At 38.9% G+C, this 24,916-nt stretch overlaps 1 protein-coding gene and 1 long non-coding RNA gene across 7 annotated transcripts in view; both read left to right on the forward strand.

Annotated features, from left to right (window-relative positions):
• The first annotated feature begins 397 nt into the window (after positions 1-397).
• The window catches only part of LOC105430009 (uncharacterized), a 33,836-nt gene continuing 9,317 nt past the window's right edge, over positions 398-24,916 (forward strand). For 2 of the 6 annotated variants that reach the window (XM_089085192.1, XM_089085196.1), the window contains exons 1-4: positions 19,540-20,270; positions 21,610-22,065; positions 22,650-22,729; positions 24,109-24,343. In XM_089085192.1, coding sequence (XP_088941318.1) covers positions 21,733-22,065; positions 22,650-22,729; positions 24,109-24,343 — 648 coding nt within the window. In that variant the 5' untranslated portion in view covers positions 19,540-20,270; positions 21,610-21,732. The other 4 variants (XM_089085195.1, XM_089085194.1, XM_089085197.1 and 1 more) reach the window with 4 other exon arrangements.
• On the forward strand, positions 8,103-13,865 carry LOC105430011 (uncharacterized). The gene is made up of 2 exons (XR_968168.2): positions 8,103-10,395; positions 10,676-13,865. It is a non-coding gene; the product is annotated as an uncharacterized LOC105430011 (long non-coding RNA).

The raw sequence follows: 24,916 nt of genomic DNA on the forward strand, positions 1-24,916 counted from the left end.
CAATTTTTGGAGCAGGTGAAATGTTTAAGAAAACTTTAATGGAGCATGAATTATCGCGTATCATATAAAATGTTCCAGTTATTTACATTGTAATATATCATATAAAAAGTACTAATACTCAACATTGAGTTTCGATTTTAATTAATTCATGAACACATAACGTAAATATTCGATCTTACCAGAAAAATTGATAATTATAATGCATAACATTTCCGAAAAATATTGAATTTAAATGAGATCTCTGGAAACCGAGAAATATTTTTCCTTCATTGTAGAAAAATACTGGGGAATTCTTTTATCGACTCGATATTTCTTTCGCACTGAGAAATTGAATTAGATCGTATAAAGGCGTTCTGTTTCTCGCGCGGATACAGGCCTGACGGGTCACGTGACGAAAACACGCCGTGACGTCACGCGCGCAGCAGCGGCGAGCCAGCTGCCAGTTCAACATGGCTGACCTGTGAGCGGCGGTGCTGCAGACGGCCGTCCGCATTTAGTCGCTCGTTTTCTAGCCGTTCGCGCGCGTCTCGTCGTGCCGCAGGACCCGTTAATATGATATCGTCGATCGTCTCGCGTCTCGTCATGTGAGTATTCAAGCCGCCGACAAGCGGCAACGGCCGCGGAGCGCGGCGAGTGCGTCGAGTGCGGCGTCGACGGGGTTCGATTGTGTGCGCGCACCCGGGCCATCGCCATCGTTCGCCGTTTGCGGAGTCGCAGCGATTCGTCCCCGCACGATTTTCGTGCAGGGGATTTATTTTTATCCGTGCGGATGCAACGACGCGCGCCGCGTCGTCCCGGTGACGCGACGCGGAGTTGTTCCGAATTCGAGTCGAGTACAGTGATTCCATCGCTTGCTCCGTTTCGTCCGCTCGATCGGCGGTCCGTCTCTATAGATACACATTGTACATACGCGAGTATACCTATACATGTATACACACGCACGTTGTACGTCCGTCTCGCTCGCTCTTGGCTTTTCTCGTTCCCGACTGTTCGCTGTCATGACAAAGGGAACAAAATACGACAGCTGGAAACGTCAAATTCGGCTGCCAGCTGACAAAGCGAGGCGAACGGACTCGACGGCCATCGGTGGATACTATCTCTCTTTCTCTCTCCTTCACGGCAGAGGATTGTGTCATCCCATCTCTTCGAGTGTCGAACGAAAGGCATTTCCATGTTTGGATAGGACCAATCGTCGCAGACACTCGTCGTGGGAGGCTGGAGGAATTTAAATTCCTCGACGCATTACGAATGGAAAAAGAGGAGGACAAAGAAAGGAAGAAAGGAAGGAAGAGAGAACGCCGTCAGCGGAATCCGGAATAAACGAAGGTAAGGGATCAATGTCACGAACGTGCTCGAATCGATCGCGCAGAGTCGGTTAACGCGGCAAAGAAGAAGCGGAAAAGGAGGCTAGAAGCGGGAGAGACGAAGGCGATAAAAGTCGAGAAGGTGAACGCGCGATAACGCGCCTAATTTCCCTAATTAACGCGCATCGTTGATCAAGCGCGAGGGTGAAAGCGAACGCCGCCCCGTCTTGCGACAGAGAACGTAACCTAACCCAACGTTCTCACCGTCTGTACAACGCAGACGTTATGACATTCGCGATTATCGGTGATCTTACGTTCACTTGCGAAAATCGGAGCAGCGTACGCGATGACGTGATGCGTATCTTGTTGAGAAACTTCTTGTCCGTAAAGAAATTGTTCGCATCAGATATATTCTTTCGTAAATGTATTTCTCCCTCTCCTACGCGCTTGCGTATCAGAAAAAGCAACCTTTTTTACATTAATAAATCTTTTACATTAAAAATCTCTTTTGTGCCTGTACGATAAATAAGCGCTGCTGGCATTAGTAAATTTTGGAAAGAAAAAGATTTTGCTACAGACTCGTTTCATACTTGAGTTAATCAAGTCGTGTGTCTATATTCTATTCGCTCCGAGAAATTTTATAATTAGGAAAAACACACAGACGTAGCCGTAATTTATCGTAACATAAAGAAATATAAGAATCCAATTTTCCAAAATGTCGACTGTACTGACACACATTTATTAAAGCCCGCTGTTATGCTGCATTTTAAAAATAAATTTTCCACGTTGGAGTAAAATAATCTCCATATTTAAAAGGTCGTTACGACAGACGAGCGGGATCTTAAGATTCTTAAGGAAAACGTAAGCGATTTCATTCGGGAACGAAGGGAACGTCGTAGATCGGACAAACGCGCGCGCGATAAGCAAACGACGCGTCCCGCGCCGTCAGCTGATCCGAAAGCTACGTCACAATGGCGCAGGTCGTTGCACTCTTCGGGCTCCCTCGCTAAGAGGCACGTTTTGTTTACTGCGTTGTCCGGCGGCGCTCACACTCACGCACAGACGCACGCTCGTCAGCGCAGCGACAATGTGCGTGAACGTCCGTCCTCGGATCTCTCTCTTTCGAGTCGACCGCGTGTGACTCACACTACGTTGTGCACTTGACAATAAATTAGAACGAAACGGAGAAACGCCGATTCCACGAGATCTGGCACAAGGTAAACGGTTGTAGCGGCAACCGAGAAGCAAGCGAGAAAATCATTCGCGCTATTTGTACGAGTCTCTTTCGTGGAAATTCCAAGGGAAACCATACTTTTTTTTTTCCCTTTTAAAAAGCAGCACGTGGACTCAACGTCGCAAATAGAATTTGTATGTATTAGATTTAAAGACAGAACGCTGTCATAGGTTATATTTTTTTATTTTTTTTAATTATGATAATCAAAAAAAAATATACAAATTTAGGAGGATAAAATATTTAAATTAACCTTAGCGTACATTGTAACTATATCTGACGATTTAATATTAAAATTTTAAATACGAAAGTATAAAGTGTGCGGTTAAAATTCAAAATGTAAAAGAGAATGCAAAAAGAATATGCCGCAAATGGATGAATAAATGTAATAACCAAATACATAGTGTTGAAGTACATCCAGCCACACTTTTGCAATTGAAATATTCTTGTAGACACGTAGAAAAAGGATTTTTAAGTAAAATACGAAAAGTGCTTCATAAAAAGTGCAGTCAGTTTATCAAATGCATCTCCGCCATTTCTTGGCGCCCCCTTCCTCCCCCATTTCCCATATAACCACTATATACACATTTCCTTTAGTGCATATTCCATTACGTTTCGCATTTCTGCACGTTTCATGACTTTATAGAAAATTTAAAAGCGCGTCTCTTTCTTCAATCATATTCAAGATATTTTAAAAATACAGATACGTATTTGAATAATTTTATTATATCACTTTAAATCGATTTTAACAGTAATTTAACTTTTAATATTATACTTTAATATTATACTTTTAATATTATACTTTTAATATTAAATGTCTCGACAATCAAACTTTTCAGATCGAAAGTATATTTAAATTTAAATCCACATTAATTGATTTGTTTTTTATTTTCTTTTAATTCCAAAATTTCAAAAATTTTTAATTTTAACAAGTTATTGTTATCGAATTTTTATTGAAACATTCTTTTCGTCTTTTAAAATTTCCTGCATATTTTTTCTCTCGTTTTTGGTTTTTTTTTTTTTATTTGAACGCAAACGAAGCAAAGCTAGATTTTTTATGAATACATGATCAGGGATAACTTGGCGAATATTCTGTAATTCTTTAAAATCCAGATGGTATTGCTGCGAAATTATTTTTTGAAAAGTTCGATGATGATAGAGTAGAGGCTTTGAAAAGATTTTCGAGTCTCTCTCTCTTTCTCTCAAAACTATTGGGCTTCAAAGGATTAAGCCCCCTGCTGTTCTGTGCATCGTGCGAGTGCATTTCGATCGGCATGGAAATAGAACTCGACATCGAATGCATTTCTGTCTAACAATAATGGCCGATCTTTACGCAATCGTGCTCTATATTACTGTGCTCTCAGCGCACTGCATTTTCACGAATATTTTTGAAAAGGAAGCTACTGACGAAAGAAAATGAACACACCGAGAGAGAGAGAGAGAGAGAGAGAGAGAGAGAGAGAGAGAGATGCATCTTGATACACTAAAAGGAAACTTGGTCGTTCGTTGGATCGATGCACGGTTGGCAACAGAAGGGTAGTACTTCGTCGTTGCTATATGAAGGGTGTCTATATGCGACTTTATACCCTGTATCTCATCACCATTGCATAAAAATATTTTTAGTTTTTAATACAATTTGGAGTATTTTTAAATAATTTTACTTCTTATTATTAATTTAATTAAATAAAAATGGATAATTTCTTATCGTTTTCATTCTCTGAGGATTTGAAATTGTAATTATCAAGATAATTAATATTGAGTGAACATTTGCAATAGATAAGTCTCGTGAAATTTCTTCTAAAAAAATTGGATAAGTTATATAAATGTTTTAAAACGAAAAAAACGTAAATATCTGATTTATTTAATATTCTTTTTGGATATAGTTTTAAATTGAATTACACGAATTACAGTTTATTTTATTTCAATCCGCCGTCAGTTGTCATAAAATTGACTTTTAAAATTATTATTGAAAAATTTTTAAACTCATTCTCCTGTATTTTAACGGAAAATTGTTTTAATTAATTTTTTCAGTTTTTTTAATTAATTATAATTAAATTATAATTTCATAGAGATTTAATCTGAACTTTAAATATCGCACGATTAAGTATTTAAAATTAAAAACTTGTTTCAAAAGTAATTGAATATTTCAATAGATTAAATCTTGAAGTTAAAAACTCTCTCAATAAGTGTTTAAAAGTAATTAAATGTTAAAAATTGGAAACTTGCTAAAAACATTAATTTCCACAAAATTCTCTCTCTCCCTCTTTCTCTCTCTCTCTCTCTCTCTCTCTCTCTCTCTCTCTCTCTTTCTCATCTCTAACGAGATAATGATCTTTTAATATATTTCCCCATGATGTGACAATAAACTGTATATGTGTGTATGCATTTGCATATCTCTCTCTCTCTCGGACACATATGTACGGAACTAGAAGGTTCCTAACACCGGGGTGAATCAATATTCCGTACACCCTCGCAAGAGATCGCGTTAACCTTTCTCACCCTCATGCAACCCCCCCCCCCGTCGTGGCGCCCTCGACATGAGACGTCTACTCGACCATCACGTGGCGGCGGGTGCTTGTTTAGTTCTCCCTTCAGTCTCGTCGTATCCCTCTCGTCGAGTCGACGAGAGCAACATAATGCGAGGGGACACGTATATTTACGTCGAGCTGCGCGAAATTCTTCAACATTGGACCCCATTAGAACGTGAACATGACTCTCCTTCATGTGACCCGCGATTAATGCTGAAATCGATAAATATCTCGTGGCCCTTTTTTTAATACGAATACTTTATTTATTTTATTTTTTCTGACAGTGGCTACAATTTATTTTAAAATTATTTTTCAAGAATTGTCAAGAATTGCACAACTTATAGAATGTTTTATACATTACTTGTATCACTAATGTTATATACAAAAAGTTGTAATATATCTTAAAGTTAGAACGATAAAAACGATATGAACATTTAAAATTCCAAAATATATTTTGTTGCTTCAAAAACAGATAACTGGTTATAAATATTTATATTATCGTATTATCCCAAAATAATTGCGAGGTATTTGATCCTTCAATTCTTCAGCCCTATAACTTACAAAAATAAGTCATACACACAAATATTGTGAAAGAAATCGTTATTGCAAGTCTCACGTAAAAAAGAATTTTTTTTCAAACAAATAAATGTTAGTTATAATATACGTACGATATATACGTGCGATATTTCAAAATTTTCTAGTACGTTGAATTAAGATAATAATAATAATAATAATAATAATAACCAGAGATAAATATGCGAAAATAAAACGCGCGATGTACAAGATAGGCAGAACTATTATATCGTTAAACCAAACCGCGTTATACGTAATTTATGATTTTTGCGTGTAAACTGCGCACTCGCCCGTCGTTGATCTCGTAACCCGCATTCCACATTTACTTCTATTTTGCATATTCAGGAATAACGGCCGCGTTATTACCGCTCGTGCTGCATCCGACCGTGCGGCAACTTTTGAAGTTGCATGGATACGCGAGAACGTGTCTATGTATTCGTGGGGGATTCCTGTACTCTAAAACGATCCCGCTGTCGTAAAACTACTTAGATTTCCTTTTCATAAACGAGCGCTCATGCGACGCGTTCTCGTGGCGGGAAGGGAAACCGCCGTGAAAGGATCCGGATGTTTCAAAAGATTTTGCATTGGAAGAAGGAGAGAAAGGAAGGAGACGGAGGAAGAGAGTACGCGAGTCGTGGTGATATTCACGGCCGATTCTATCTCGGAATACCCAATGCAGCCTCGTGATGTCATTACCCTAATTAGAATAATTGAGAGTGCCGCTCGCTAATTACGAGTATGTGGAAGTCCACTGGCACTTGCGGCACTTGCATAATTTTTTCCGCTGTCTCCGACGTCGAATTCGTGAACTTGGGGCTTTCGCCCTGAACACAGGAAGGAAATTTCAGCGAAATTTCATCGTTTAATTATGGCGACTCGGTGTAGTCTCTCGGTGAAAATGAAAAAGTCGGAGCTTTCATTACGATCGGTGCACGATCTTCTTCGTTTTTCTAAAAAGAAAAGAGAGAACAAATCGGAGAAATATGGTATAATTAACTCGTCGCATATTAATTATGAATAGTTAGTAGGAAACTGGATATGTGAAACAATAAAAAAATCTTTTAATTGAAAAGAAGATTTTTCAATCTCAAGATGATTCAAGCGTGAATTTTTCTTTGCGATTGTGTCGATTTGAAGCATCTTCACAACAAATAAAACTTGCGACAAGTAATAATATATATATATATATCCCAAATAAAAAATATATGTACATTTAATTTATATTTAAATTACTTAAATTATCACGTCAGATTATCAGATTTTTTTTTATATCATTTTCTATTAATATTTTATTATTATTCCCGTAATTATGACGGCATTTAGCAATTGGAGGACTAACACGTATTGATTGTTTTGTTTTACGCAAATTTATAATTACAAGTTCGACCGATCTATGAGTACAGACGCGGGATTTGCGTCAACAATAAATAATCTCGCACACGATGTGATTTGCAATTTTGCGTTAACGCCTTACTGCGTGTAGCCCGTCATTAGTGGTCGTAGATTAATATTAAAAGCCATTTATTCCGTGGCAAATTTTATTGCCGCTTGCGTCAACCACAAGAAGAAGCAATTATTCGCGGGAGCTTCATCAACGCTAAAGATTCGTTCGACGCACTAAGATTACACCGTGATTTGCATCCTAATCCTCGTTCCATAAAAAAAGACGTCGAGCTTTGAAGCGGACGTTAGTAATGATCTCGCGTACGGTCGTATTAGCTTTGTTTCACTTTGACAGTTTTCTAGAAAGTTTCACATCTCGTAGCTCGTGTTCTCTCTTCTTAATTTGAATTCATTAAATCTGAAATTCCATTTAAAATACTTATGGACCTTATTATTATTTGTATCGCATTTTCACGTATTTTTATTTTTATATTTATCTTTAATGTGTGTTTCTACTTTTAATATTTATTATATTATTGTGATTCTACATTTTTTATCTTAATGTTTCGTTACTACGTACTCGTCGGCAATTTTTATTATTTTGCCGCTTGAATAATGTCTGGTAAATAGCGGTCGTGACTAAAATTTATGCGGCCTCGCGTCGAGTGCCTTACTGAAAGACGGCGACATCATGCCGAGCTCATTGCACCCGTATCATCATGGTATGATCCACCAGGGCTCGAATCTCCATCGGTTGTCAGTCACGTTATCAAGAAGCGAGTCACGCGAGCGGTACCCTTCTGAAGTGACGCCATCATAATGAGGAGGATATTGAACCTTGCATCGCAGATAGTCCGTGACGCGGCAACACTCTCTTACGATTAAACGGGATGAAAACGGGATGACTGAAGATTGGAAGTTTCCTTAGCGAGACTCGAGACTGTATAAGTCTCGGTAAATTAGAGATTCGTTCCTGTCCTGTCGTTTCCTGCTTCCTAGAGGCGTGCGAGCGACTTTAAACAAAACGAAATGGAAAATAATCCTTCTATTCTCACGAGGGAGGGAGGGAGGGAGGGAACCAGCGCGCTTAGCGAGCTTCCTCGAGATTTTCATCATCTTCCGAAGGAAGGAAGGAGAAGTTCTCGAAACCTCTTACCGAACCGCGTTTTCGGCGGATGCGGGACTTCTCATCCAAGCCCCGCACGCCTCCACGCCGTTGCCTCCACGCTGTTGTGATTTACGTTCTCTCCTTCTTCTACCCGCCCTCGTATATAATTACGCCATTTTCTCGCGGGGCGAATCGTATTTCTTCGTCTCTGGAGACGCGCCAGGGAGTAAAAGCGCGCGTCGTAGGGGATGCATGAGGAAGATGGAGTGGGGACGGTCCAGCAAAAGAGAAGACAGAGACGAGAAGCGAGGAGGGAAGGCAGAAGCACGAAGCAGACATATAAGCGCGGAGAAGGAGAAGGGTCCGCCAAGAAAGGGTGATGACCCTTTGGGCGTACCCCGAAACCCTACATCCTGATATTGGCGCGATGTTCTCCCTCGTACGTACACAAACGTGCGCAGACCGTCCCTTTCTCCATATATCACGCTTCCTCTCCTTCCTCGACCTTCCTCGTAGTTGGTTGTCTTCTTCTTTTTTCTGCGTTCAGCCTAGATCTCCAGCCTGCTCCTTCGTCTCTCCCCCCGTTCGTTTTTTTTTTATCTCTTTCGCGGGTGGGTAGGTAGTTTGAACGCGTGGGCAGACGGGTGGAGGAGAAAAAAAGAAAGAGGATATGCTCTCTCGCGAGGATTCAAACGGCGTGCCCCGGAACATTCGCAAGATCTTCGAGATGCGCCCATTGGGATTTCCTCCTCTCGATGAGGATCCGCCTTGCGAGCGTGACGAGACGGAGGCACGGGGAGATATGCCGGTCTCTCCCGCAATATTTATCGATCGAAAACTAACATACCCATGCATGAATTGTCCAGGAAGGACTAATTCGTATGCAAGCGCTCTGATTGAGTTCGGCGCAACCCATGTTTGCAGGAACTAATTATTATGTGCAAGTGTATAGCGTGATGAAACATCGAGAAAACTCCTCTCGAGTTATAGCGATATTTAATTGGAATATTTGAGATTATTCCGAAATTGGTGCGTGACGTTTTAGCTTTGACTAGAGATTCTTTGATTTATTTCGCTTTTACATAGTGGGTGTTATTTTAGTAAATTTTCAATTTATGATATCACGATATGTGTATTTGTAACAAAATTGAATTAAAATTTCGTTAGAAAAGATTCCACTTTGAAATATTAAACGGGAAATAATTGTCGTTATCTGTGAACGATTCAATGTTTTAATAATTGAATGATTAATTACGATAGTAATTGATATTCATATATGCATTTCATCAACTGCAGAGGCGGCTTTGTATCGTCCCGCTTTCCTCTCCTTGCAGAGACCGTTAAACATTCGTTCACCATGTGCAAACTTGATTGGTCCCGTTTAAAACGTCGAGCAGATATGCGCCAATGTGGGAGGTCCACGATCCTATGGCATCGATGTTTATGCGTTCTTTTATTAGCAGGAATTTTCCAAATTTTCCATACTGCGCCGTTTATACGCGCGAGCGTGTGTGAAACTTTGCGTATTGTGCCAAAATTCCGTGGAAAATGTAAAACAGAAAAGACGATGATGAAAAGAGTAACATAACACGTACATCCACAAAAGACGAAATTTTACTTGAAATGTCTTGAAAATTGCAGGCAAAATAAGGAATAAGAAAAGGAAAATGTCCAAAAGCTGATAAGCTCGTGATATCTCGCTCCCTAGAATTATTATGCAATCATCTCGCCTTCCACCGTATCACGCACGTACACTGTATTTATATACGAATTCTCGAAAGTCCTCTTCCTTCCCAAATAATATTTCTCTTTTAAATACATCGCCTCAATATTTCACGTGCGCCAAACACACGTATCACGTATCTCGGAGGTGTTTTCGCTTCGCGAAAGCGGGAGATTTTTTTCCCCCCTTCATTCTGGTATTTCTCTTGGCGCGTTCTTTTCCCCGACACACATTCTCTTTTCTTTCTTCTCTCCGCTCCTTGACGTCCGGGCCGACGCATTGGGAAAGACGATGCGTCGACGTCGGCGTCGACGTCGACGTCGACGTGGCCGGCGGCGCTTTGCAGTTTAAATATAAACCCAAGCGCAGAAGTGGCCGGCTTCCAGTTGGGACGTCGCGACGCTCGTGGGACAGACTCGCGAGACAAAAAGCTCCCGCTGGTCCCCGGGATAAGTGCAAGGAGTGCAGCCTCGCTTGTATCAAAAGCGAGCATTTCCAGACTCGGTACCGTTTGGCACGAAGACACCTCGCGACGAATTTTACTGGTAAATACACGAAAATCACGAAATACGAGAGAGAGCCGCGGATCTTCATCCAACAGCCTGTAAAGTATTAGTTTTATCTCGAAACGCTTGGATTCCGAGATTTAAAATAGAACAATATACCATCCTAGATTATTTTAAGGAATCGCTAAATTAGGCGGCGTAAGCAACATTTTGCTACGTCAATGATAACACTTGAAATAAATCAGGCTGGGAAGATATTGTAGAACTTTTATCTCGGTGCTCCAATTTCAGAATTTAAAATAGAACAATGTTGCTCTAGATTACCTGAGGAAAACTGCTGGCTACTTAGGAGGCGCAAGCAGAATACCGGAACAACGACGGCATATCGTATCGAAAAATCTGTGTGATTGTTTCGAAAATTTATAATAAAATTTGGCCGTGGAGTTTAAGAAAATTATCGAACATAATCGTTTGTAACTGGTGGTATTGCTGTAAGCGTCGTTAAACAGAAGAGTCAACTGCGATGAATATGCCGATAATAGCGTCGAATGGAATAAAAACGTTGCAGCTATCTCTTTTAAATTAGTCGGATTCTCGCGAATGTTCGACCGGCACGGTGACTAAGGTGATTAATCATCGTCATTATTCGAGCGCTGCATCCGAGAGAAAGGCGATGCCGCTGACGAGAGAACCGACGCTGCCGTAGACGTCAAAATGTCGTACCCTTGAGCCATCGTCTCGGCGAACGGTTTAGTGCCTGTTCGGACCTGAATCGAAGATTTATTAACTCGCATCGTATCGCGAATAATCGAACGTACAATTTATACACAGAAGTGACGGAGGTGTTACGAACGCGAACGGTGTAAGGGGGTGAGGATTAAAGGGAGCCCGGCAAAAAAAGGAATGCTATTTGAATTCCACCAGCTTTTAATCCGCGATAATTTAGCGATCGTCGTATCCCGATTGGCGACATGTCCTCCAGAGTCAGACAACAGATTCGGATAACGATCTTTTTCAACGACGGTACCGTGGTGATTTACATCTAAATCGGCGGCGGTGGCGCGGACAAAACGGAGGTGAGATCAAACCGAGGTGAGAAACCCATCGGAGGGATCCACTATCATGGGGGACTTGTGAAAATTCTAGCAAAGAGCCAAGAACGTCGAGGGAGGACGGGAAAGAAGCGAACTTGCTCGATAGGGCCAAGAAAATGGAGAGTTAGCGGAGGAAAGGCGAACGTCTCCCTTTGAGCCGCCACTTAGAAAACGTTGGTCGAATCACTTAACCGGTCATTGCACTACAGCGATGGGGCTGGCCGCTTCGACGTGACGATAAAGGAACCGATCGGGCGTGTACAGGATCGACCAACCACGAAGCGACTGCTCGGCTGCGAATAAAAAACGCGGTAGCGATCTAGCGCGACAATCGGGTCGAGAGAAAGTGAGCTCTATCGCGTGCGAGAGGATACATTTTTGTGATGATTTCTCTACGCGAGGACAAAGACCGAAATTGGGAGATTCCAGTTCTTTGCGATTGATAGATTGTGTGGACGACGTGTTGCGTTTCATTGCTACAAGTTGGAGGCGTAGAAAGTTGGAAGCATGGAAAATTATTTATCACGCTCGTAATAAATGTGATATTATTCGCTAATAATATATACGTTATATATAAAATTCTTTCTAATAACTATGTGTCAATGCAATTTGCAATTATCGAGACATGTATGCATTTACATTATTACATTATTAGTAGGATTTTAGGATTTTAGATACTACGAAAAATTATGGTCAAAACTTTTGCGTCATGTGTAATAAATAAATCCCATTCGTTACATGTAGTTCTTTCGCCGATGTAGACATGCTATTATAACTATTTTTGCTTTTTATCTCTATGGGAATGTTACATGTTGAATATGAAAAATAAAATATGCGTGAAATGCGATTGAATTAATGAGAATCGGTTGGAATGAAGGAACGAAAATATTTCAGACGACTAGAATTAATCGCGGTGTCCCGAAGACAAATCGTAAATCCAGGAGAATCGATGGGAGAACGATGCTGAGATAAACAAGAGAGGGATAAGCCGATTTCTTTTGGAAGAAGCGTTTGGATACTGGTGGCTATTTTGCTGAGGCTATTTCGTCGGATTAGATCTGTACTTTCTAATCCAGCGAGCACTCTGCCTTTACCCGCACCCTGCCTCTCGCTAATGGGCGATCAGCTGGTGAACGGTTCAAACGGTCGCAATTGAGGCCATCGCCGCGCACATCGCCTCCACGCCGACGAAGGAGCACCTCCACGTTGCTTCTGTCCGCGATTCTTCGGTTTTAACAACAAAGTACGCCATTGTCAAAGCACCGCCATTATCACATCGCTTTTTCTCGCGAATCGGATAGAACCGGATAGAAATAACGTACGCGTCGAATCGCCTCGATTCCCGGCACTTTTTTTTTTCCTCCAATAAAATTTGCCGGACGAACCAACATGACGTGCTTCTTGCCGCCCAAGCGAGCCACACCTGTGCTCGTTCCGGCGACGGTGCATTATTCGCGCAATTTCCACGCGCCGATTTTCAAGCGAGTAACGGTCGTTAACACGGTATCCGTGGTTTTTCTGCCACCGCCTCTGAAAATTACGTCCAAGTCGTGAGAGCGACGTGGAGAAGCGGAAAAGTTACTTCTTTCGAATAAGTGTGTTTTATATCGCTCGGAGAATTTCACTACGAGAGTTATTTCGTGACGTGTAACGATATCTGTGATTCGCCATCTTATTTTCACTTGTGAAAATCGTATCGAAAAACCTAAGACCAAATACTACAAAGTTCCTAATTTCAGTTGTACGTAAACAGTCACATTTATTAAAAATGAGTCATATCCTCGATATTTATATCCGCGATATTTGTATTCTTCAACAATGCGTCAAGCTCGTATAAATAAACCAGAGGAAACGATAAAGTTTCTGATGTCAAATATAATTATGTTTTTGGAAGATTTTAAAGGACTTGCATGTTAAATAAAATAATCAATAAATAAAATTATTATTGTAATGTCAGGAAATAATTCGAGGAAGACAGTTTTTTTTGATATACCATTTGTGTATTGTATCGAATTACACTTTGCATTTTTGCATTTTGCAACTTGTTAAGGTGTACTTGAATATTTCCTACAAAATTCAATTATTGCATATCTAAAAGAAATACATGATCCAATTGCGGATACGTTGAACATAGTTATACAATACAGACCGTTATTTCCATATGAAATCACTTGAAGAAGCAACGTACGTTCTTACAAGGACGTATTTAAATGATATGCCTTGGAGAGAGATTACGAAGAGCTAATCGATTAGGAAAAATAATCAGATTGTGTAAGATTGCACATCTCCTCGAGAATGCACAACCTTGAAAATGGAGAATTACAATCGTTATAATATATTGTATAATCCGTTAATATTATCCCTTTTATATATATATATAAAACTTGGAAGGAAATAAATTTTGCTATCTGAATATTATGATATTAATTCTTTGGAAATAATATAAAGGAAACTGCTGAAATTGGATTCCGACTGACAGATTGAATAAAAATTAATTAATATTATCATTTAAATAGTTTAATAAAATATTAAAAACTAGTCAATTTATTATTTAAGTCTCATGAAATACTTAGCGACAATATTTAATGAAAAAAACATTTTATTCATAAACATCAAATTATACATTTCTGATGTATATGAATAAAAATGTTTTTTATTAAATATTTTTATTAGCCCTTCTTTTATATATTTTATTAAATCTTAACAGTTTTCTTTATGCAATTTATATGCGAAATGTTTTAAATTTTTATACACACCGTGATTTTGTGATTTTGAATACTCGTAATAAAAATTAATTATATAAGATACATACGTAAAATATAAAAATGTATATGTGTTTTATATATCAGCATTAATATTAATATGCTTGATGCTAAATTTGTATTATTTTTTTTTTATTGAAAAATATGATGCCTGTATAAATAATTATTGCGCCAACATAATTACATTTATAGCTACAAACATCGTTTTCTCATGTAACAGCTGATTGTATTGTATGCCAAAACTGTTGCAATCTACGTCATAGTTAATGCAAATGAATATTACACATTAATATTATTATATTTCAAGAAACGGACCTTAAGAATTATAAAATATCCATGAAACATAACATAAAATATATTTAGGTGTAATTTCAAAAGAAGTATTACATCAATTTCATATCAGTATTTGTACAATTTAAATTATAATTTTTTTTTTATAACAAACATAAATAACAGTAATAAAAAAAGTGATAAAGTAAGTAATAAAAAAGGGCAATACTTGGCTCTCACAAAGAAAAATACTCGATTGCAAATAATTAAAAATGTGACTTTATGTTATAGTTATTATATATTTGCACATTTCTAAACATAAAGGATTATTTGTTTAACATTAAAGTAAAATCGCTGCAACTTTAATATATACATATTCTAATCAAGACCTTCGGTGAGAAATGAGGAAATTGATATTTATTCCTTTTGTCTTCTTTACTGAGGTTGATCGTGTGGCGTTCAAGGTTGATGAGCTAGCGATATAATGGAATGGTATTTATCTGACTTGTTGCAATTCCGAGTAGGCAGCTTTGAACACTTCACAACTTTGGAACAAATCCAGAAAATCTTAATACCAGAGATCCTCACTTTGACGCCTACGAGATAATTTCTTTTATGTTTACCAGAAAGACAATACAAAGAAACACGATTTTATTTATTAATTTTATTTATATATATATATATAATATATTTAGCAAATATATATATATGTTAAAATACTATATGCAAAATCAATATAAAAATGGAACATTTGACTTTTACATATGAGACTTACTGTCGATGCATTTTATAATTTAAATCAATGCTCTCGTTAGTCGTCGCCATATTTGTTGTTAGATTAGGTTAATGTTCTTCGTCCTCGTTCCGAAATAGCAGCGTACATTCTCGTTGCTACATTTTGTCGGCCGCTTGTCTATCTATGTCCTAGAATGAATCGTGCCTATAGGAAAGAACATATATACACCTGCATCTGTGTAATATAATTAATAAACATGACTAATGCAGAGTGAGTCGAGGTTATAGCACACATGTGTGTGATAGCAAGACTATAATATTTTTGCGTAAAAATATGTTAATTAATTAATTAATATTTTTTTAATCGCAATAAAAGATGCCTTCTAGTTGCAAATGCGCCTTCTAGTTGATCGTGGAATGCATCCTACCTAGTTTTTGCGGTAACGAAAGTCCAGTTTCAGCGATTAATCATCTCCCGAGTTCGTCAAACAACTCCTGCGAAAGGCTCAGCGCGTTGAATTTATTTTACGCACAATGACAGTAGAGATTACCTAGTAAGTCCTGGTAGCGCCATACAATAGTGAAGTAAATTTCATTCGACAGTGTGAAACAATAACCATTCTCTTCACACATTAAACCTTACTACCACTCTATTTACCGGTTTATCGGTAAAGGCCTTGCACGTGTTTCTTGCAAGGTACTTCCGTCCATTATATCTACTGCCGTACGTTTCTTTTCTTTATAATGAAAAAAAATAGAATGCTTATTCGGTTCGGCGGATACGTAAAAATAATCAATACATTGGCTTCGTTTTAATGAATAATATATTGTAAACATATTGTAGCTGTTAAAGGGTAAACATATATCTTCATATGATAAATATACTTTTATTTATAATACTTTATGATAAAATTAGATAGACTACGAATATTAATCTGTCGAGATTTTTTGAAGTAACAATCCAAAACAATTTTGCTCTTCCTTTTTACTTTAGTACAAAAAACCTTGAGCATCAAGGTTGACTGAAAAATATTTAACATTGATTTAATATTTAAATTGAAAAGATATTACATCAAGTGACAGTTTTGAGTAACTTCATCGATCGATCGTTACATCGGAGAGATGTTCCAACAAAATTTGACGCAGCTAAATATTTTAGATATTTTATTTAATGTGTCATTAGAGACAAGAATAGGAGGATTTCCGCGGATTTTTATTGTCACGTTAAAGATGATAGCCGGGATTAAACGAGGCGTGACGGAACTCAAGCTCTGCGCAAACGAACGACAATGATCTTGACCTCGCGATACAAACGAATAGCCGTTTCGCGAGGCCACTTCATATATATGCAGTATGAAGAGGGGAAAGTTATATATCGTCGTCATTAATAAACATGAAAGCGCATGGCGTTAAGAATCGCACATACTCGCAATCACCTTCGACGTTTTATGTGACATGCAGTACGAATTACACTCCCAATTTCGACGCAGCTTAAAAAAAAAAAACGCGACGATAAACTGATAATTTATATCACGAGGTGTGGTCGTAATAGACCCTACATTGTAACACATTTTAAGATTTATTTATGAGATTATTCTACATTAAAATATATTTACAAGTTCTGACTGTAACGCCTGTAATTTTCGAGCCTGAAAAATTTTCCTCAGAAAATTCGATTTTTCATTATTAATAATAGCTTTTGATATTCAGAGTCACCTCCAACTTGTATTTTATATATTCATCCTCTAACTTATTTCTTTAGGAAGAAAATCTAACGAGAAAACTTCTGAGTGAAAAATAATTTTTTGCGACAGCATTTGCGCGTTATCTCTATGCTGTCTATATACTATCTCTACACTTGCATAAAATCATGTAGCGAAGCAAAAGTTAGCAGATATAATTTGAGTCACGCGAACGAGAGACTGCGCAAAAAAAAAACTGCACCGATGCGGCGTCTGCGAGTAACTGGAATTGCAAATGATGATATCCACAGCTGTTTCGAAACTTTCGAGTACCGCCGCGACCTTGAGTAACGATACTTCCAACATTGCTTCTCAGTCGCACAAACGAGTACTCGCATGGGAACGACAGTTCTAAGTAACGCGTCGGTTTAATCAGCGGGAGTAACTTCCGAGCTAAAAAAAGAATGCCGAATACCGAAGCTAGTCGATATTTGAGAAAGTAACGAACGAGTCGTAAGAAACTGAAATTAAATTTCGCAGTAGAATGAATTTCGCGCCGGTGAAAGAGCGTGTGAAACGAAAAATGGCAATAGTTTCGAGGTACGCTTCTCTGTAGACATTAATATCAAATCGAACTAGCTACTCTTCTCCGCGTTATCTCTAAAAGAGATTAAAGGAAGAGGTAATAAAAATTTTGACGTAAACCTCAAAGCGCGAACTCGCTCGGCCGGAAGAAGCGAACGCGGGGGTAACGGCGTATAACGGGGTAAAAATCGCCGGATCCCTCTTTACGAGATATTCAGGTCGATAGATAATCTTACGGCGGAGCGTCGGTCAGTAGGTGGACATTCAATTTCGTAAATGGCCGCGGCGGAGTCGCGACGCGGTCGTAAATCGTCGGTGGTCTTATCGCGCGATTGCCAGTCGGCTAGCTCCTTCGTCCCGGTGGCCCAATCGGCGGGCAAATCGAAAGGATCGTCTCGTAATGTGGGCTCGTCGTATCGGGAACCGGAACCGGAAGCGGCCGGGCGTGAATAACGCGCTGCAAGCGAGCGCGCTCGCCGCGAGCGATGCGGACGATGCGCATTAGGGACGCCCCGTTACGTAATCCGCGGCACAGAATGACATTGGTGACAATCATCGAATTACCTGCGACTATGACTACAGGCGATCATCCGCGATTTCGTGCGATCGCAGCGGACGCCTCGTCCAGTTTCGCAATATTCGTCGTGTTCGAACAACATCCGCGTCGCCCGCGGAGCTCGATCGCGGATATTCGTCGATACCCCATTTATTAAAAAGGAGTTTTGCAGACAATAACAATGATAACAATTCGATGGTATATATTTTTTTTTTCGATACTACACGTTTTTCAATTATACGAAATGAATGAATAACAATTATTATTATCGTTGTAATTAACACGAGCGGTGTGTTCCGATAATTGGAGGTACTGACAAATATTTTTAACGCGATACAAGATAGAAAGAGCTAGAGATTTTTCTGTGATAGTGAAATCGAGATGAGTGACGTGGCGATGAATAATCTTTTCGGCGTATTTATGGCGATCGAACTCGTTGACGTTACGGGTTTTAATTTCTGTCGCATTCGATCCAAAGAATTGACGCTAACGTACTAATTTAATTCACTTGAATGATTTGATGAAGTGACTTGGCAACTCACGTTAACGCTGTCATTGTTTTTTTTTATTCTTACAAAGAACCGGTCCTGATCCGGAAGAAGAATCCGATCGAGAGAAGCCAGATTAGAACGAGAATATTTTTTTCTTTTCAAAATCTCCTCGCGCACAATAAAATTTCATTAATCAACGGTGTGGAAAATTATTAAATGAAATTATAAACACACAAGTTATAACTGTTGCGCATTATTCGTTGTTTAATTTATGTCTCCAGAGACTTCAGGGACCTCCAGAGTGCCGCTCAAAACTTTTGAGAGGAACGTCACCGTCCGCACGTGTGATGTTCAGGTGAAGCAACATTCCTCTTATGTTTTCCATTTGACTTGCGTGTTATTTCGTATGTCTAAATCGTGTGTCATTTCTAGTAGAAACTGCCGATATCGTCGGATCTTGTCTTTGCAGTTACGACCTTATTCAGACGAAGTCGATTTTAAGCGTAGAATTGAGATGTTATATTATCGCTAGGCTAAATCTAAATTCGAGTTACACATTGTTTGGGAAATTGAATGGTCGCGATCTTTATTCTGATAAAAGCATCGATGCGATATCTAGGTTGGCGTATATATAATTAACTTTGCCCCTCTGGCACATACCCGAGATGATCCACTCGCCGAAAAACGGTCATGCACTTTAAATACATTTGTCTCACAGACACTTTAACAGTTTTGAACTTAAAAGAGAATTTTGAAAGCTTCAGACATTTGACCTATTGTATGCAGAATGTGTCCCAAGTTTTTCCGTCTACTTTGATCGGATTCTCTCTTTGACCTTTATTCAAAATATGTCAAACGGGAATTGTTTCTTTATACAACATTTTTAAGCTCCAGTTTTCGAGTGAAAAATGATGAAAAATTCCTGAACTGACCTTTCGGTCAAAACTTCGTTTTCCGTTTATGTTCAAATAATCCAGTTCTAATAGAATTCTTCTTTAAAATTTAAAGAATAGCACCATGAGGAATCGACTGCAAATTCCTCATAATAAATATGCAGACGAGAGGAAATGAATAGAAATGAATAGAAATAATCTTGGAAATAATTTCCTCGAGACGAGGTATGCCTTAATTATCTCAATAACTCCTATTTACTCCGACGCACGGCGTATATAAACAGCTTTGACCTAATCGAGGTAGGTTTACAGGACGAATGTGTGGATCAGTTTGCGGAAGTGATTTGTGGAACGCGAACATGATCAGGTGATTCATCGCGTGTGAGAAAGCCGCGTTTACCAATCTTCCAAGACACCACACGGGTGTCGGTTTAACGGCGCTCGCGTGATAGCGGCTTAAGACGCGAAAATAGAGCCTCCGCAGCTCGTTGTCATCGTCGTCGTCGTCGTCGTCGTCGTCGTCGTCGTCGTCGTCGTCGTCGTCGTCGTCGTCGTTGACGGTGCCCGAACGGACGCAGCTACGCGCTTAGTCTGTAACTGGAGGCATACGCGAGAAGAGCGAATCGCTCGACGCGATATAACGTCGGGAGCGCGGTCTTATGCGCGAGGAATAAGTCCGGGGGAGAAACGACGATGGTGACGGAGCAAGAAACATCTCGTCGGAATTCGTCACGAGGGGACTGACGAAGCGTCGTCGTCTCGCACGCAACGGGCACGGACGAGCAACGACAGGAGACTTCGAGAAGACGCGACGCGGATGAATCTGACGGACGAACCGCTTGGATTGTAAGAAGCAAACGTTGAGTTTGTTAAAGAGTCTTTTATTCGTCGTTCTTCTCGTGTGAATTCGATGAAACTCCGGAAATATTTTTGCCATACAAAATCGAGGTATTAACAAACGCCGATGACAAACGCTGCTACTTAGATTAATACTTTCGCAGTTTGGACGGATGTACGTACGTATTTATAAAATAATAAAATGCACTATAGGAATTATTCGAAAACAACGAATATATGCTTGCTGATAAATTAAACAAATTTTATTTATGTTGTTTAGCTTATTTCTGTATTGTAAAATTATTATCTTTATTACAATGCAATTATACTACAATGTTACGACGTATATGTAAAGCTTATGAATAATACTTAAGTGTCTAAAGAGTACTACTGATATTACTGGAGTGTAATTGAATGTTACTGATAATATTGTGAGTTGTAATTGACTTTTTTATCTTAAAAAACACGAATGATGCAGCTCAACGAATACCACGAATTTAATTGGATCTCCGTAATAAGCTTCTTACGCAATCCTTTAAATGAGATCAGCGCAGTCGAGGTCGTTGCAGGCATTGATCGACGGATGACCCCGCTTCAATCGAAAGCATTGCTTCGGAATTCCAAATTCGATGATCATTCCATGATCATCGAATTTGGGATTCCATTGAAAAGCATAAATCGTCCGATTAAACTGCTAAAATATTCTACAAATGCACGCGGATCCTATAGTTTGATACAAAATTGCATGTTTCAAATTTTAATAACACACGACATATTGTTGCATAACCTTTCATATCGGTTTATATTTTATTTCAATAATGTCAAAGTGAGAAAATTGTTTTCGTAACGTGAATTTAACATATTGGAAGATTTTCAAACATATAAATTTCTCTAATAAATCAGGAATGCAAATATTTTTGCGAGATTTTGAAAACTGGACACCAGTTTAAACGATTTAATTATATTTAGTTAATTGTTTCTTTGTGCAAATGTTCGAGTGGAACTTTAGCATAATGACACTGTCAAATCATATGTCAATATGGATAAGCGACAATGATTTTCCTAAATCATATCTATTCTATTTTAATCAAAGTGGAACTATGTCATTCTGTTTTAATAATCGTTTCAATCACTGGACTCATTCACTAGATCCTTAACAAATAATCGATAATCCGATAATCGATTTAACTAACGAGACCTTAAAGTACCTTAAGGTATCAATGTGGATACTTTGCCTAATCGACTCTTTCATTCATCGACTCTTTTTAAATTGTATTCACAAGTTGTATTCTGCATCGCTAACACACATTGATGACGTCTCTCAGATAATTTCTGTTTTGTGTTGCAGCTCGACTCGTCGTGCCGAGCCGACGATCGTCGCAGAATCTTGGGAAGTATTAAAGATATTACGAGAGAAAACGACGCAAGGGAGAAAGAGAGAGACAGAGAGAGATAAATCGCTGAAATAAATATGGATACGAGAAAAGACCGCCGATCGACGGTAGACATTTTCGAGAAAGACGTGTCACGATCGGACGAGTTGCCGATCGCGATGATCCACAGGGAGGGAATTGGCGAACTTTTGGCGAGACAAGCGATGGCCTGGTGTCGTTACTGGTTGCAAACGTTCCCCATAAGAATGACGTTGAATAACGTCGGATTGTTGACGGTGTTCCTGGCAATATTGTCGCCACGATCCCTCATTTACAGACTCGTTTATCCGATTTTCAGATTGGTCTTCGGCACCTTATACCCGGCGTACGCTTCGTACAAGGCAGTGCGTACGAAAAATGTCAAAGAATACGTAAGTGAGAAGCATAAACAAAATACGACATAATAAACAATTTTGCGAATGCGACTTTTGCACCTAAACCGAATATCTCGAAGATGCTTAAACGGAAATACTAATTGATTCTTAAACTTCTTGGCATATTCTGTTTATTTTATTTTTTAAAAATTACATAAATTTTTTTTAAATATATTGTAATATTAAAGATAGAAAAAATTTATTATATAATGGATATGGACTTTTAAATTACAAATTATTGGATATGGATTTTTAAATTACAAATTAAATTGCAAAATGTAATATAATATTCCGATTGAATATTTTTATCTTTCGTATAATTTATTTATACTCTAGAAGGAGATTCACGATAAAAAATTAATTTAATTTGTAACTCTTTTCTAATCTATTTTTCTTTTGGAATGATAAAATAGATAAATTGTAATTGAAATTTTGGATCTTTTTTAAAGCAATACTTATTTTGCCTTCATTTCATCAATACTCTTTTTCTATTTATCGTAAATGGAAAAATATATTTATCTGCAATCTCTTTGCATTACTTTTAATAATAATCCATTGTTCTAGAATTTCCTTGGTTTCAGGTCAAATGGATGATGTACTGGATCGTATTCGCGCTGTTCACATGCGCGGAAACATTTACCGATGTCTTCTTTAGTTTTTGGTGAGAATTATGTTGCTATTGAGGAAATGCATTTGCTAAATTTGCGAGAATTACATGTCTCGTGTGTGATTTATCCAGATAGAACACGACTAAGTGAAGAATTACTATCGCATCGTCATACATCCATTCATCAAAGTATAATAATAGAAAGGAATTATCTCGTAAGAACATTCCTGCACTAACTTTTTAACAAACCTTTAACAAACTTCACAGAAAATAATTATTCACTGAAATTAATATTTTCTCATTTCTCAAAATTGATCCGTTATTACATTAAGTTCTACATCCTTCCCGAGCGCGTAATTAAAAAATCATCAGTACTCTCGACCTTTCCATTAAAAGAAAATCAACAAGATTCTTGGAGGAGTCTGTTGAAGTCTGGTCCACTTTATAGTACGCTGCATCCCGTTGCATCCGTTGATTTCGAGGCGGCCGCGTGTACGTACGTAACGTAACGCAACGCACCGGTTATTGAAATGAATCTTCGGAGTCGAGGCACGAGGGCAAGCAAGGGGCCAATAAACCAGCTGCGGACCGCGCGGTCTTGAAAGCCGCACTCTCGCCACGAGGAATTCCGAAAGTCTAATTTCGGACGAGATAGATATTGGCTTACATGCACTTCTGAGGATTCTGCCCGCGTCCCACCACCCCCCTGCCGTGCCTTTTGCCCTCTCGTTTCTTCATCGTTTCCTCCTAGTCTCTCCCTCTCTCTCTCTCTCTCTCTCTCTCTCTCTCTCTCTCTCTCTCTCTCTCTCTCTCTCTCTTCCTCTCTTCCTCTCTTCCTCTCTTCCTCTCTTCTCTTCTCGTCCTCCGAGGAACATCGCGCGCCAGATCTCCCTTCATACTCGGGTTACAACCAAGAAGGAAACGAGTTCCCGCTTATTTCTGGCGTCGAAATGTCCGATACTCTCCCGGTGCACCGGTGCGCATTTCTCCACGCCACTCTCACTTTCACGCCCGTGGCGAATTTTTCGCAACGCGAATCGAATCGAGTAGCTCGCGGCCGCACGACGGCGCAGCGATTGCCCGCGATCGACTATTTTTCTTCTGTTGTTACATTATGGTTTAAAAATGTAAAAAAAATCTCTTCGGAACAAATTTTTGTTTCTTGAAATCCCAATTAAACAAAAAAGAGATAATGTGGTTGAATACCAATAATACCTCTGATGCGATAGATATTATATATATATATATATATTTTTTTTTATTACTAGAGCTTATAATATTTTTACACGTAAATACAATTTATTTTACCGGAAAAATGCATATACAAAATGTATATATATGTGCAAGACCTCGAGGTAGCTTCGAGAATCAACGAGATCGAACGTTTTGGCACGTGCGACATTCTATATCAACTCGAAACGTCTGTTACGTAGGTTCCCGTTTTATTATGAAATTAAAATCATCCTGGTGCTGTGGCTGCTGAGCCCGGCCACTAAGGGCTCCAGTATACTTTACCGGCGCTTCGTACATCCCGCATTGATCCGTCGTGAAGCTGAGATCGACGAAGCCCTAGCACGCGCGACCGAGCAAGGTTACACAGCGGTGCTGCATCTTGGCACTAAGGGCGTGAACTATGCCACCACGGTCCTCATGCAGACCGCCATCAAGGTAAAGCCCCACGTGGAACGAACGTTAGAAAAAAGTTATATAGTCGTACAAAGTGTCTCGACGTTTTTATCGCCGACTCTTTCATCTCAGAGGATTCTCTAATCAAATTAATCCCGAAGAATCTGTATACGTGAAAGACGAGGATGATAGATTGGGACATCTTGCATTTGGAAACTAGAAAAGGCACGGCAGTTTTTACGGAAGAGTTTGTGTTTTGAAAAGTCTTTCAATTAACGCTTTGATATATTTTATATAGGTGATTTGCTATAATTCGTAATATTACGCTCAAGTTAGTTGATCAATTATTATTTTTATATATTTCTCACCTAAAATTATAGAATTTTCTCTTCCGGAAAAGGCTGCCAATATCCAGGAATGTTTTATTCTGATTGATGTAGTAATGTCGTAGTTTAACTCCAGCTTGAACTCTTACTTCCATTGATCACTCGTAGAATTATCGCCCTCTTGATTGCTGTTCACTAATGATTTTGACGTGTTCTTGATTTTTTTCTGTTTTCGTTCTGTCCCATCCGCGTTCCCGCACATCATCGCCCTCTCTCACCGCTGCATCGT

The sequence above is a fragment of the Pogonomyrmex barbatus genome, unplaced genomic scaffold (assembly GCF_055798465.1).
Source record: "Pogonomyrmex barbatus isolate J1 unplaced genomic scaffold, ASM5579846v1 scaffold1, whole genome shotgun sequence".
NCBI lineage: Eukaryota > Metazoa > Arthropoda > Insecta > Hymenoptera > Formicidae > Pogonomyrmex > Pogonomyrmex barbatus.